Source organism: Petaurus breviceps, unplaced genomic scaffold (genome assembly GCF_028583685.1).
Source record: "Petaurus breviceps papuanus isolate PSGF00001 unplaced genomic scaffold, PetGlider_PUasm1.0 551, whole genome shotgun sequence".
Classification (NCBI taxonomy): Eukaryota; Metazoa; Chordata; class Mammalia; order Diprotodontia; family Petauridae; genus Petaurus; species Petaurus breviceps.
In genome coordinates, this window is record NW_027186372.1 from 41839248 (window position 1) to 41855088 (window position 15841).

Here is a 15841-nt window from a genome sequence, read left to right on the forward strand (position 1 = left end):
AGATAGGCATTTTTGTTTTGCTCATTGTGATGACTTCATCAAGCAAACTAAGAGAAAGAAGACAGAGTTTGCTCACAGACACCTGTCATCATTGGTGCAATTTGCTGGAGCTTGGGGGAATCTTATCTTTCTATGACTGGAACTTTGGGATACCAGGCCATGTCTGTTCCCCATATCCAAAAGTGACTTAAAAAATCTCTTAGACATTTTTCACTACATTCAAATTTTTCTTTATGGGCCTTAAACCACCTATAGCTCCCTTCTGAGACTGGGTGTTATAGAAGTAATGTGATACAAAGCCCTGAATTTTGAGTCAAAACATAAGAACACTAGATTTGAGTTCAAATTCCTACTTTGCTTCTTGCTAGCTATATGCCCTTGGGTGAGTTATTTCAGTTCTGTGGTTCTGTTTTCCCCATCTATAAGATAAATGGGTTATAGTAAATCACTTCTAAGGTGTACCATCTAGCTCTAAAAATTTGATGACTTTTTTTCATTATAAGGAGATTTTCATGGCATTACCTTTCTTTTCCTATCAGTCCTTCTATGAGCCTTTTGACCAAATTGACAGAACTTTACTTTCTCATTCTTCATTCACAGAGTCTGATCAAACTCTGGTAGCATAAAATGCCCTGAAATGCTATGTTTTGGAGTTCTAGCATATCAGAGCATCAGTAGGGAATACTGAATCTTCTACAAGAAGACATAGTCTGGGGACTTCCTAGCAATCCTGTAGAAAGTGAAAGTCAGATGCTGACCAACAGTTGGATGAGGGTGGGGAAAGGGGCCCTTTTCCAAACTCTTGAGTTTTCTGAAATGTGTCCATTATAAATTTCTAGCAAGCTTTACATGTCATCGTCCCCTAAATGTTCATCCTCTACTGGTCTCTCATGGATTATTGCCACAGCACAAGGTTGTGGCTAGCATCCCTGGAACTGTCTTGGGGAGCTATTTGGTCATCTAAGAATAGATTATGAGCAGAGGTACCAATAACCTCAAATACCTGAGTAAAGGGCTTTTTACCCACAGGGATATTTTTTAATCATGCTATATCCTGATGTGTTTGTTCCCAATTTTTACTTTAACAAAATTTTACATTTCCCTGTGGACCTAGGCCTCCTGGAAATAATTTTGGCAGACAAGAAGCCTATTTTCAGGTATTTTCATCAAAATTAGGGTTCTGACCTTAGAAGTTACCTGGTTCATGATTCTATTTGATATTAGGATCCCCCTTACAATATTCACAAGCAGCCATCCAGACTCTGCTTAGACACTTCTGGAGATGGGGAGCTCATCACCTCATAAACCTGCCAACTTTTGTTCTACTTCATTGGAATGCTAGAAACATTTCTTCCCAGAAAGTGCTATAAATGATGAATAGATCCTAGGGAATCATGTAGTTCAGTTCTATGTCTTAGTTTACAAAGTACTCTGAAACTTTAAAATACTTATAGAAACATCCACTATTATTATTTTAGGATGTGGGGATTATCACCATAAAAAACTTAACTTCACATCTTCTCACTTGTACACAATAATATTTTATAACATTTATGTGTTACATTTCCTTTAGCCCTTCCCTAATTGATGGGCACTTAATTTGTTTCTAGTTCATTGCTCCCATGCAAAGAGTGCTATGAATATTTTGTTTTATATACAGGGGACCATTCTACTTTTGATAGAAGTCTAGAAGTGGGATCTCTGGATCAGAGGGCATGGACATTTGAATCCCTTTCTTAGGATAATTGTAAATTGCTTTATGGAATGGTTGGATTAACAGCTCTATGTACAGTCTCTCAGTGTACACGCCTTTCACATCTCCTCCAAAAGTGACCATTCCCATCTTTTGTCATCTGGACCACTTTTCTAAGGGTTAGAGGAAACCTTAGTTTTGATTTGCATTTGTCAGTGATTTTTTCTAATCTTTCACATGGGTAATAATTTACAATTATTCTTTTGAGAAGTTGTTCATAGTTTTTGGCCATATATCTACTGGGGAATAGCTCTGGGTCTTATATATTTGTGTTAATTCTCTACATATGATATAAAGATTCCCTCCTCCCCGCAACTGAGTTTTCCTTCTTATCCTAGATACAGTGATTTTATGTAGGTCTCCAATTTCATGTAATCAGAATGATCCCCTTTGTCTTCTGTGATCTTCTTTTCCTTCATTTGGACTCTAGTCACAACCTCTTGCTGTGGGAACAATCCACGAGAGACCAGTAGAGGATGAACATTTAGGGGACGCTGACATGTAGAGCTTGTTAGAAGTTTATAATGGACACATTTCAGAAAACTCAGTTTGGAAGAGGACTCCTTTCCCCACCCTCATCCAGCTGCTGGTCAGCGTCTGACCTCCACTCTCTACAGGATGGCCAGGGCAGTCCCCAGAGTATGTCTTCTTGTAGGAGATTCAGTATTTCCTACTGACACTCTAATATGCTAACACTCAAAAACATGGCATTTTAAGCTACCAGAGTTTGATCAGACTTTGTGAATGAATAAGAAGGCAAAGGTCGACTTGTTCACTTGGTTTCCTTTCTCCCCCTAACCAGGGCTATGAGGCAGCCTTATCTGATCTTGTTCTCTAGTTTTTGTAGTGTGATCCTTAGTGTTCAGGTCACATGTTCATTTTGAGTTGATTGTGGCTTATGTCAAAAGACAGTGGTCTAAACCTAATTTCTGCCAGAGTGCTTTCCAGTTTCCTCAGGAGGAAGTTCTTCCCCAAAGTAATTTCTGTGCTTGGGTGGCACAGACCCCGGATGTAGATTCTGATGCTTCCTTCTCTAGCTGGTTGAAGGAACTGGGGCTATTTCAACATGGAGAAGACTCTGGGGGTACATGATACTTGCATTCGAGTATTTGATAGTCTGTCATGTGGGAGAATGACTAAATTCATTCTCTTCAATGCCAGGAAAAACTTCCAAACAATTTGAACTATTCAAAAGCAGAATGAACTGAGGTGGTGCATTTTCCCTTCCTTAAAGGTTTTCAAGTGGCATCTGGATGACCTACTTGTCTAGTATATGTTATGATGGAAAAATTCCTTCCAGGTAAGGGCTGGACCAGATGGTCACTGAGATCTCTTCCCATTCTCCAATTCTGACGTTTCACTGATCAACTTTTCCATTAAAAAAAAAATAAGCATCAAATGGTTTCACCAATGACTGGTTCATAATTCATTTTAGTTTGGAAATGCTATTCCTCCTTCATTTTCACTACACCCCAATCCTTGTTTCCCTTGAAGTTCTAGGCTTCATGCTGCTCCAAATCATTTTGCCACTCTTGTCAAGCTCTATGAATTACCTTCTTGACAGTTTGATTGATATAACACCAAACTGAGTAATCCCATAATTTTTATTAATTGAAAGCCCAGCCATGAGCAATAAATGTTCTGCCAATTATTTGACATTTATTTTTTGTCTTTAAAGTGTTTTGTAATTGCATTTCTATAGACCTTGAACGTTTCTTGGTATTTATATGTTAAGAATTAGAATTTATATTTCTTCTTGGGCTTTGTTGTTGCTGCATAGGGAAATACTGAAAATTTGCATGGATTTATACTGAATCTTTTGTTCCTAAAGCTATTAATCATCTCAGAGTCTATGCTGATACTCTAGGGTATCCTAAGTAAACTATCACATGGCTTACCAATGAGGATATGTGACTCCTCTTAGCCACTGTGTATGCCTTTCTTGTTTTATTGCTGTCGTGAGCATTTTTAGAATCGTGTCAAATAACATAGGGAGAAAGGGCATTTTTCTTTTACACTTCTATTCTGAAACCCTATGGTTCTTTAGTAACAGAAGGTAACCAAAATCATTCTTTTATCTTGCAACTGACTTTCATGGCATACAAAGAATGTTTGAAAGAACTGGAGGTGTTTTAGCATTGAAGAGAAAGTTTGGGGTAGCAGAGGGTGGGGCATGAGAACTGTTTTCAAGTATTATGGCTGCCTCAGAGAATGAAGGATTAGAGATGTTCTGTTTGATTACATGCGGAAGAAGTAAAAGGAATGAGAGGGACAGAGAGAGAGAAAGGGATGGAGGGAGGGAAGGAGTGAGGAGAGGGAGAGGGAAAGGGAGGAGAGGATGGGGGAGGAGAGAGAAACACTCAATTAGCCTGCCAAAAGTGGAATGGCTTGCCTAGGAAGTTCTCCCTCTGTGGAGGTGTTGAAGCAAATGCTTGCCAAAGAGGTTGCCCAGGGGATTTTGTCTATATGTTCAACGCGATGCAGAATAATAGTAAAGAGGAGAATGGATTTGGAATTAAAGGATCAGGATTCTTAGAACTGTTACATGCTATATGACCATGGGAGTCTCTTACCCGCTCTGGGCCTCAGGTGGAAAACCAAGTGATAGAATGAACATATAATTACCTTGCAAACTTCAAAGAGTCATATAAATTGTCAGCTATTCTTATTATTTTCATTAGTATTATTAGTGGTACTAGTAGTGAAATGAAGGGATCGGAGCTAGTGACGTCCAAGATACCTTCCAACTCTAATCTAGTCTGGGTAACTTCACATCAAAGTCAGATTGTCCAAGAAGAACTGAAACTGCTCAAAAAGGTTAGGGTGATGGTGCCCTTCTTTATACCGATTGGGGGATATACACATATTAAAAGTGATCCAAGCCCCAAGAAACAGACATGCCACCAAATGGAAAAGTCATTTAATTTGAAATCAAACTTCCACTCCTTTCACAGGGATTGTCACACAAACTGAACAAATGTAAGAAAGCAAAGTCTCAAAGGCCACGCGGACAGAAACAGCTTGATCTCCAGAGTTGCAGTCAAATAAAGCAATAGCACATTAAAAAAAAAAAAAAAAAGCTCGCACATGGCAAAATAAAACAAAACATATCTGTTCTACTAATAACTGGGGTTTGTGTGTGGGGTGAGTTGCACTCTAACCACAAATTACTTTGTAATTACTGTATTGGATTCTACGCACCAGTCAATACCAAATACTGAGTTGAAGTTTAAGATAGTGCATTATTTATATAGTATAATTTTTTTAACATTAAAGTGCCATTTTTAAGTACTTTATTAATATTTATTACATCACAGCACTTGATAGCACACTCAAAGGTAGCCTAAATAACAAATTAAACATGCATAATCTTTCTTTCCTGAAATATTGACATCTTTGAGAATGCTTCTGAGCATGGTAGCTAAAAGCCAGTTACCATAATCAATGTATGATTTTTCAACAGAATTTTGATTAAGTTAATAAAGAACATGGCTGTAGATAGCAAACATCTTATAAATATGAACAAAGTTTTAAAATGGCACTTAATTTACATCTCTGATCATTTTTTAGAGTCAATAACTTGCCTCTCTAACCTATTTCCTAACCCCTGAATCTTTAACTCTATAATGGCTCAGTGACCGCAGGCTTCTGTAGGTCTGCTTATATAGCTATATATGTAAATATATGTTCTGTACATATACATACACAAACACATACTCATACATATACATACTGAATTTTCAGATCTTTCCATTTCACAGGTATAAAATTAACTCTGGATGTGATGTGCCTGTGAGGACTGGCATTTAAATGCTCAAGAAAGATGCTCTGTATAGCAAGGTGGAAACACTAGGTCCCATCACTTAACACTTCCAGGGCATGGTCCAAGTAGCCCAGATGCTATGACGTTCTGCTGATTTCTCTTATTTTTATCCTAATACTCTGGTTCTCAAAGGGGAACACTGAGGAGAATTGTGACTAGGGGAATGATACTAAAATCATCACCTGGGCATTCAACAGTATTCTGGGGCCTGACTCAACTTCCAAAGTTATCATGTTGCATTTCCCATCTGGTTGTACATTGTGATGTACAGACCCATGGAGAGATGTTAGTCCCTTCATCTCTCAAGGAGACCCTCCAGAAGCAGTGTTAGGTGCCTGCTCATTCCAATGCTTGGTCTTGGGGCATTTGGGTTTTCTAAGTGCCTTTTTACTCGGTATCTGGAAGCTATTTAAATGAGAACTGTAGGTATGGTATACAAGAAGCAAATTATAACCCTTTGGAGTCTTATCAGAGGTAGTCTGTAAGAATAAGGTTCATTTCACTGCTACTGCTATCATTTTATTCTGCAAGTAGGGAGTAGTTGGACCTTGCTGGGGGATCAGTATGGCTGCTAAATACATCTGAGCGTATGGAGAATTTTTTAAACACCAGCACAGGGTGTGAATTGCCCAACAGCTGCTGAGTTCAAGGCAGGACTGTCAAAGTAACTGAAAATTAGCCAGAGATAATAGTTAACTCCTTAACATGGAACATATTGGTAACAAATTTATTTTTTTTTAAATCAGGCAGCAAATTTTAATACTGGCTGCTTTCCTGGCCATTACATGGTTGTTTTTTAGACACATTTAGGCCTGTGTTAAATTGTATAGCTGTGGAAGGAACCGACCTTGCCAATGCACCTTTATACACAACTATCCAATGGTATCTGGTGATCAAGACTACCTTTTGGAAGAAAGCCCCACCCCTGCCCAAAGGGGAAAATACCCAAAGGTAATGAATTTCTAAGTCACCTGAAGCTCTACTAATCAGGCAGGACTGTATTTTTATTATTCTAAAATCTATGATTTAGAGAGGTGTTAAAGAGTTCTTTCCTCCCTAGTACTGTTACAATATGTATAGAGTCCTAGGCAAGTGTTCAAACTGACCTTCAGCAAGGTCATTATTGCCCACAAATGTCATTTGTTCTCAGCATCCATGGAACACCAAGCAAAAAGTGAACTAATACTGAAATGAGAATTTGGTCAGAGATACAGAAGAACCCTTTCACTGAAGAGGTGGTAAACATAAGGCTGGGAGGCCACAAGTTGGCTGGGCTGTATACCTCCTATCTTCGGAAATCTGGAACAACCGCTGAGGGAGCTGGTGACCTCCTGGATGCTGGGAGGTGTGCCAGCTGGCCCCACTCTTCAGTACCTTGTAGCCATTTACAAGGCCTTCGTCACCCTGACCAAAATAAAGGGTCCATCAGGCTCTGTAGGAGGCGTCAGGTTCCAGGGTGAACTTGGGGAAGCATTCATCAATGACCAGCTTCTCTACTCTAGTCCATCATCCCATCCTCCTCCCCACCACATTTCTAGTCAAGCTGAAAGATGGAGAACTGGGGGAAAAATCAATAATGGAAATGTTAAAGACCAAGGTTAAAAGGAAAATGTCTTTCTTCTCCCTGGCTCCTATTCAGAGTGGTTTTTTACCTGGGCTGGAGCTAACAGGCATGAAGAGAGGCTGCCTAGAAAAGCCGAAAACATAGAGCCATCTGTCACTGGCCTAGAGTAGCCTAGCAAGGGAAGGGGGTAAGCCTGAAAAATCCCAAGGACAGCAGCTCTATTTCCCTTTGGCTCCAAAACAAGACTCCCTGCTGTGGACTGAAGAATAAGCTTCCAAGGGGAAATGCTTTGGACCACAGGAGGGTGAAAGTGGAAACTTTCTCTAGCCAGGGTGCAACATTTCTCTTGGTCAGTGCACAGAGCCCACATACACTTAGCTCTGACTAGATACATTGCTATTTAAACATACCAAATGTAGCAAAAAAAAAAAAAACCCTTGGTTTGGCTCTTTCTATTAAAAAAAAAGGCAGCACAGAAGACAAGATTAGAAATTGTTTACCCTTGAGAAGTAACTGCCCCTTCGTTGAGAGAGCTTTCCCTTCTTCCTCTCTCATTCCCCCCTCCCCCCCCCGGAAGACACTCTGGACCCTCTCTCCTTGGGTTAACGCCAACAAGCCCTTTGAGCCCTGTCTTTCTGCCCATGCCGAATTCTTGTCCTGTTTATCCTGCAGCAGCGTTCCTGGTAGCCCCTGACTGGGTTACTAGAAAATATCTGATGTCTGAGCTGTGACAAAGACAAGGGGGGACTCACATTAATTGTGGATGAAAATGAAACACCTGGCCCTGATAACATTAATGCCATTGATGAAAGCCAATGAGGATAAAAGGAAGGGCAATGCTTATTGCCATCCCTCACTCACCTCTTGTTTTGATAGCTAGAAGAAAGGTGTATAGGAGGTAGAGAAAACAGGGAAGAAGGCCTAGATTTTAATCTTTTGCAGATACTCCAGAACCAGTGAGTCTCAGAGCTGTGGGGGGAAGGTAAGAGATAAAGATCCAGAAGCTGTCACATCTCCTCTATATATGGTAAGCATCATGCACTACCCCCCAGAAAATACCAACTACAAATCCCTTGCTCTCTCCCTGCCGACTGGCCAAGGACACATGCTCCTGCCTCTCCCACCTCACTGCTCTAGAAGCCAATCAATCACTCAGGGGGAGTTTTTATTTACTTAAGCTCCTCCTTTCCTTTTACTCCAACACCAAGGCCTGGGAAAGAATTAGCTAATATTTCTGGATCGATTAAAGTGAGCAAAACCACTTTCCGCCAGCCAGATGAGCAGCTGGGGCCAATTCAGACTTTATCAGGGCTATGCTGGCTGAAGTCTCCTGACCATCCTTCTCTTCCCTGCACTGTACAAGTTTTACATAGGTCAAGTGGCTCACTCACTAGAGCTCATCTTAAAATATCAAATATAAAACTTTACCATAGAATATTCAAATTTCTCTATTTACAAGTTAATTTCTTCAATAAAAAAGTAAGATACAGTAATTCACCAACTCAAGTTTCATTTCGTTCTTTGAAGTTAATTCCACAGGAGTCATAGGACTCAAGGGACCGGTGAGGAGAGGACAATTCTCCCTTGGTACAAACATGCTTGTTCCAAAAGGGCAGTCAGGCAGCTTAGCATTTTTTGAGTGTCTCAGCCAATGAGATGCTGTTCAAAGGAAGTTGTAAAGCTTTTTACCCTTAACTCTTAAATCTGAAACAGAAAATAGCCCCACTCTGCCCCTGGTAAATCTCACAAGACAATCTCTACCCACAAAGATCCTCCAAGGGCTCACTCTTCCTTGCAAAGAGAATATCCTTCTCAAGAAACCACCTCTTTCCCTCTTTTTTTTCTGGTAGGAGAAGAGCACTACGTGTGTCTCCTTTACAATCACAATTTGCCAGAGGAACAAGCTAATACTTATGTAGACCAAAAAACAATTTACATTATACTAATGGCAGTGAACAGATGTGGCACCTGTGGCCACATGGTAAGAACAGGATATCCTTGAAAATCACCAAGAGAAGAATGGGTAGCTGGACTAGGCCCGTTCCCCAAACATGGAAGCTCAGGATTCTGTCAGGTAAATTGAGGGGAGGGGAAAAGGGTATAATTCTGATTAAGTCCAGGAGGGGTGATGGGTGAGATATGAAACAAGCAAAAAGACAAAGGGAATAAGTCATTTTTCAGGAGCAGCATCTTGTCCTCCAGAGAGGAAATGCCAGTTGAATCCAGCACAAATGTTTTGCCTAGCTGCAATCTAATCTCAAAAATGCTGAGGGTTTGCTCCAAATATACACTGGTACTGCTCACGCTCATCCAGAAAGTGGCCAATTCCCAGCTGCTGTCATGCCTGCCCCCAAGCAGATCATTCCAGTTTCTTATTCTACTGTGAAGTAGTCCTTTAAAACCATTAGGAAAAGACACCAATGCCAGGGGGTGAAGGAAAAGATCGAAAGAGAAAAAAAAAATGTGTTTTAGAGATTTTCTTTTTTTTTGTTTGTTTTGCAGTAGGCCAGGTTGCCATGGTTACCAGGTGATCTCAGCCCTCTGTTGAAGAGATAGGCCTTTGCTGGAGGGGGTGCGTGCTTCCTCCTGTGAGAAGATTGGACTGAGTTTTGCTGAGGATGGGCAAACAGCTGCTACAGAAATGGTGAGTGGTTTGAAATTATGTAAACAAGGCCTTAACCCCTTCCCACCCCAAGATCAGACAGCAGCTTGCCTGTGAGCAGAGTGGGTCTCATGGAATGAAGAGCTCACTGTAAACAAAAGCAGAAGCCCACCCCACCATATGAGAGAGACCCCTCTTCTGGTCAGTCTCCTTCCCCCACCTCCTACGTTTCTGGGACCACTTATTGCCTATTCTTCCACCCTGGAGTTCTGTGCTCAAATCTCCCCAGAATGAGAATCGAGTCTTCTCTGCTTGGAGTGTTCATGAGAAAATGGCCACGTTGCAAGCTTATACCAACGTGTCAGAACCCAGCTGTCCTCCTGATTCCATCACTTAAAGCATTGCTGCGCATCAGCTGAGATGATGATACAGACTGGACACTAGGATTCACAGAAACATTCATTTTGACAGAGAGGAAAAATAGTCCGTTGCCCTGCATTTCTCTGTGGCTGAGAGAAATGATCTATTGCACCCTGATCAGCAGTTGTCATGGATACCATGTAACATTCAGCAGTATTGCTCGGGTGTCCAAAGTTAGAGAAACTCAACATAGTTCTCCGGGATTAATCCTGTCTTCCCATTCAAAGTTCCCTCTAACCAGCCAGGCTCCTGAGATGGATGAACTGTGAAAGAAGGGAAAGGAAAAAACAAAAAGAGGAAACATTAATAGTTCAATTCCCACAATAAAAATCGGTCAAGGATCTACTATACTCAGATACATGGTACTAGGTACAGAGAAATAAAACAGTGTTTTAAGGACCTTACAATCTAATCATTGGTATCATGATCCAATTCAGACTTTCATTAAGCATTTTTCATGTGCAAGGCATTAGATTTAGTGCTGGGGGACACAGAAATGAAAAACTATACATTCTGACCTCAAGGAACCTCCAAATCTATTGGAAAGGGGGATGTAACATGTATACAAATATGTATCATGCAAGATAGAATGTAACAGGAACAAAAGAAAACTGGATTTCACTCCTTATTATTAGCAAAGTATCCAAAAGAGGAAGGTATACTCGAGTTGTGTCTTGAAGGGAAGATTTTAACAAGAGAAGATGAGGAGGAATGATTCCTGGTATGAGTGATGTCCTGGACCAAGTACACAGGAGATAACTTGTTGAGTCTGGGGAAAGGCTATTATGCCATTTTGATGGGAACCTAGATAACATGAAGGGAGGTAATAATATGAAATAAGGCCAGAAAGATAGGCTGGAAGGAGAGCAGGGAGGCCCTTACAAGTCAGGCTAAGTTTGCTTTTTAGCCTATAGGCAATAGGGTTTTGAGTAAAGGGGCAAGATGACCAGACTCATGTAATAGGAAGTCAATTTTAGTAACTGTGTGAAAGATGTTACAAGGGAGGGATTATATTTAAAGAGTAAGGAGTAGGTTATTGGTTAGTGATAAATATGAAGTAAAAAAAGAATCTAGAAAACATTTTTAAAAATGCAAAGAAAGACATATTTTTTAGACGTGTCCAATGTACTGATTTGTTTTCCTTGACTGTGTTTTGTTTTTTTTTAAAGAGGGGGAAAAAATCATCAATGAAAATTCTAAAAAATCCACAGAAAAGAAAAGAAGGAAGTTCAGAAGGAGAGAAAGATAAGATCAGTATTGGAACTAACATTTCGAATTTATTATAAAATTGGGGAAAAACATAAAGCTGAAAATAGTAGAGTTATAGTTTCATATACAATTCTCCTTTTCTGTTCTTTGAAATGTTGATGTGTGTCAAGGTCAGAATAACAAAGAATAAATAAAAATTTAAATTCTGAGGCAAAAATACGGTATCATAAAAAACAGAAATGGCAAAATCAAGTTCAGAAAGGGAAATAGAACAATTTTGTTGACTTCCGTGTTAAATGTAATGTAGCTACAAAAGTTTCTTAAAAGGACTTATGTAAAAGTTCAATTTCTCATCTCATTTTATCTTCTTATATATATATATATATATATATATATATATATTCTTTGTATATATATTATATATTAAAACGTTTGGTTAAGTTCACAATAAAATGATTTCAACAAAATTTTTAAAAAGGGTGGACCTGATATAGAAGAATATGAGGACCAGAAGATTAATTCGGAGGCTATTGGTTAGATTAAGGCAGCTAGGTGGCACGGTGGATAGAGTGCCAGGCCTAGAGTTAGGAAGACTCATCTTCCTGAGTTCAACTCTAGCCTCAGACATTGCTTAGCTGTGTGACCCTGGGCAAGTCACTTAGCCCCGTTTGCCTTAGTCTCCTCATTTCTAAAGTGAGCTGGTGAAGGAAATGGCAAGCCACTTCAATATCTCTGCCAAGAAAGCCCCAAGTGGGGACACAACTGAACAACAATTGGCTAGATTAGTGTAGACAGAAGGAAAGGGGCCTGAATGAGGATAGTGGTGAGTGGAGAGGAGATAAATTCAAACAATTCTATGGGGAAAGACCCTGGAAGGCTTGGCAAAGGGATGTGAGGGCTGGAGGAGGAGGGCAAGATGAACTGGAGTGTTTATTTCTTGCACATAGCACCACCAACCTTCCCAGAGAAGTTAGAAGGATGATTCTGACTAGAGATCACTTGGGGTCATTTATAAAGGGTGTTCCAGAAGTCTTGGTGTAGGTTTGCTCTTTTATAGCTTTCATAAACTTTAGTAACATGAAGACTTTTGGGACACCTGTCTAATTCTAAGGTTTACTGAATAAAACTACAAAGTTTTAATTTTTTTCTTTGGGGTAAGTACTGAATCACTTGTAGCAATGAACCCTAACAGTCTGGACACCGTTTCTTGGTCTTCTTGGCTGTGCATTTCATTTTTTTCTCTTAAACCTTACCCCTACTGTCCATTTCCCTTCACAAGTTCTACAATGGCATTTTTCCTCTTCCTTTTTGAACCTATTGACCTATTTTTTAAACATTCTATTTCTATGTTAACCCCTTTCTTTACCTAGAGAGCCAAAGGGGGAAAAAACTTTAACAGAACTAGGCAACTCATTAAATGAGTCTGATAGTATGTGTAATGTTCCACCCATCAGTACCCCCTCCTCTGCAAAGAAGAGAGGAAAGTGCATTTTTTTCATCTCTTTTTTGGGGGCAATCTTGGTCATTATAATCACACACATTCATGAGTTGGCTTTTGTTGTTTTCATTTATATTGTTGTCATTGTATCCTTGATGAGCATTTATTAAGCATCTACTATTTGCAAGCCACTATACCAGGGTGTTGAGAATCTAAAGGCAGAAATAAAAGTGTCCCTGTCCCTTGAGGAGTTTCTTCTGCTCTCTGGAAGTTCCTCCTTTCCTTCCTTTTCTTGGCACCCTCACACACTGAAAGCCCTCCTCTTCCTTCTTCCAAAGCAAAGTTAAAAATTAGTCTTTATATCTCAGGGTCACAACCTTCCTTGATCTTATTTGGTTGGCTTTGACTTTTCAACAGGCAAAGAAGATACAGTCTCATTTGTGACATCACAATCAGTCTCTATGGAAACCATTGTGGTGATGAAAGGATTATATAAGCCTTGTTGAATTTGCAGAGTAGCCAAAAGCTGGAGGAAGGAAACAAGGAAGGAAGGACTGTGAAGGGGATATTGATGTTTCAGCACTGATTGTATAAGCCTCACTCTGGGGAGAGAGCAAGGGCATTCATTTCTTGTCTATCAGGGAAACTAATTTTCTTAGATTGTTTTGAGAGAATTAAGTTTCCCCTACTCCCCTCCCCAGGCTAATTAAGTGACTTCCTGTACTTGTTTTAGAAAACTACTTCTACCCGAGAGCTACCATATAAACCTGGCTCGGGTTTGGGAAGAGGATGGAGCATAAAGACCAGAAAGGAGATAATGAAAAAAAAAATGTGGACAGAAAAAAAAAATAGGTGGAGCTGTACAGAGATTTATAAGATCAAAATTGCCCCGGCCCTCTTCCAGACCTAAATTCCTTTTTGGGAAAGAGAGGGTCAAAGCTTTCCCCTCTATCTACTTCCTCTGGTGACTCTGCCTTCAATTCCCTTGCACAATGCTCAGATACTGAACTCTGGGAAAGGCTCCAAAGTAGCTGCTGGGCTTTGGACCTTTGTCAGTATCTATGAAGAGGAAGTAGGAAAAAAATACTTTAAGAAAACACTAAACAATAAAGAAAACACTAAACTTAAAAAAAACCTCTAAGAAAAAAACTTTTTTGGTGCTTTCACCATTCCTTAGGACAGGGTCCTTAACTGAATTCAGCAGGAAGGCTTGAATTTAACCAAATATCTCATTATCTAGAGCTTTAATGAAAAAGATCCACAAATCCAAACCATACCTCTCTCTACTACAATATGGCATCTGGCAATTGAAAAACTTCCCCCGAGGTCAATACCATGACAACTTAGAAAGAAATACAAATCTTCCAGGTTCCAGATTCTTCCTGATACTCAAGTACCCACCCCAACCAGTACTGTAAGGCAATTTCCATCTTTAGACGACTTTTAAGTTAATTCCTCACTCTTCAATTTTATTCTCATCAAAATCTGGGAAGACCTTAGGTCCAACCCAACTTCAGGAAGCCATAAGCTTTCAAAGAATAGAATCCCTGACAAGACTTTTTGTCCAGACCCAAGATCTTAGGACTGTAGAGTTGGAGGGAGACTTGGAAATCTTCTAGTTCACTCCCCTCATTTTTAACGAGAACAATTGATTATCTAAAGTCCTACAGAAGAAGTTAATTTTCTTTTTTATTTTTTTTTAAAGCAATCGGGGTTAAGTAACTTGCTCAAGGTTACATGGCCAGTTATTTCTGGGTGTGGTGCTGAGTATCTGAGCCCGGATTTGATCCAGGTCATCCCGACACTGGAGCCGGTGCTCTTACTCACTGAGCCACCTGGCCACCCCTAAGCAATTGGGGTTAAGTAACTTGCTCAAGGTTATACAGCCAGTTATTTCTGGGTGTGGTGCTGAGTATCTGAGCCTGGATTTGATCCAGGTCATCCCGACACTGGAGCCGGTACTCTTACTTGCTGAGCCACCTGGCCGCCCCAAGAAGTTAATTTTCAGAGCCAAGATTCAAACCCAGGTTCTTCAACTCGGTGCGCTTTCCACACACAATGCTGCCTAAACCCACTTCTTTCAGACCAGCGTCCTCAACATCTGCTAATGTAGTGGCAGCCCGGGGAAACTATGGTAAGAGAAGTTATGAAGTAGCAGGAAGGCAGAGACGAGATGCCAATTAACAATAAACATGAGAGAGCTGAGATGACCAGCAAGGGACCTGCAGACCATTGCCTCAAAGCTGAATTCACTGGGGCAGTTAGGTGGTGCAGTGAATAGAGTGCTGGCCCTGGAGTCAGGAGGCCCTGAGTTCAAACCTCAGACACTTGACCTACTCACTTAACCCCAACTGCCTTGCCTTCCCCCCTCCAAAAAAAAAAAAAAAAAGCTGATTCACTGGCACCAGTACCAGACGAACTATGATGACTTTTCTTCAATGGGTGCCATCTTAGAAGGCAACAAGCTGCAGAGGGACTCATGCCAGTGCTCCTGATTCTTGCTACCCTTGTTCTTTTCCCATCCTTTATTTAAACCGGAGTTCAAATCCAGCCTCACATGCTTACTAGCTGTGTGACTCTGGGCAAGTCACTTAACTTCTGCCTGCCTCAATTTCCTGACAATCAGAGGAAATGATCACTGTAAAAGCCCTTAGCAGAGTGTCTGGCCCATAGTAGGCACTATATGAATGATATTAACATTCAAGTCCTGCCTATGTAAGAGAATTGCCCCTTGTGATTCCAATTCATCTTCACCTCTTCCTTTTCTGAGCTCCTACAACACTCAGAGAGGCAGTGGCAGCAGAGGGTAAGGTACATTGGCTTGGGAGTCAGGAGTTCAGGTACCCAATACTGGCTTTGTCACTTACTAGCTGTATGACCTTGGACAAGTTGCTTCTTTTCACTGGGTCTCATTTCCTCATCTGTAAAATAAGGGAATTGGACAAGATGACCTCCAAAGTTTCTTTATAGTTCTGAGAATGCAATTTTCAGTGGCATCTTTTTCATTCATTTTAGCACTTGGTCATTTATGA

The 15841-nt window shown here is 40.4% G+C and overlaps 1 protein-coding gene across 1 annotated transcript in view; it reads right to left on the bottom strand.

Moving 5' to 3' along the window:
* Nucleotides 1-4657: 4657 nt before the first annotated feature.
* Nucleotides 4658-15841, bottom strand: part of ARHGAP26 (Rho GTPase activating protein 26) — a 517847-nt gene continuing 506663 nt past the window's right edge. Inside the window, exons 21-22 of the mRNA XM_069102296.1 lie at nucleotides 15677-15730; nucleotides 4658-10425 (exon numbers count right to left, since the gene is read on the bottom strand). Coding sequence (XP_068958397.1) covers nucleotides 10337-10425; nucleotides 15677-15730 — 143 coding nt within the window. The 3' untranslated portion in view covers nucleotides 4658-10336. The remainder of the gene's footprint in view (nucleotides 10426-15676; nucleotides 15731-15841) is intronic.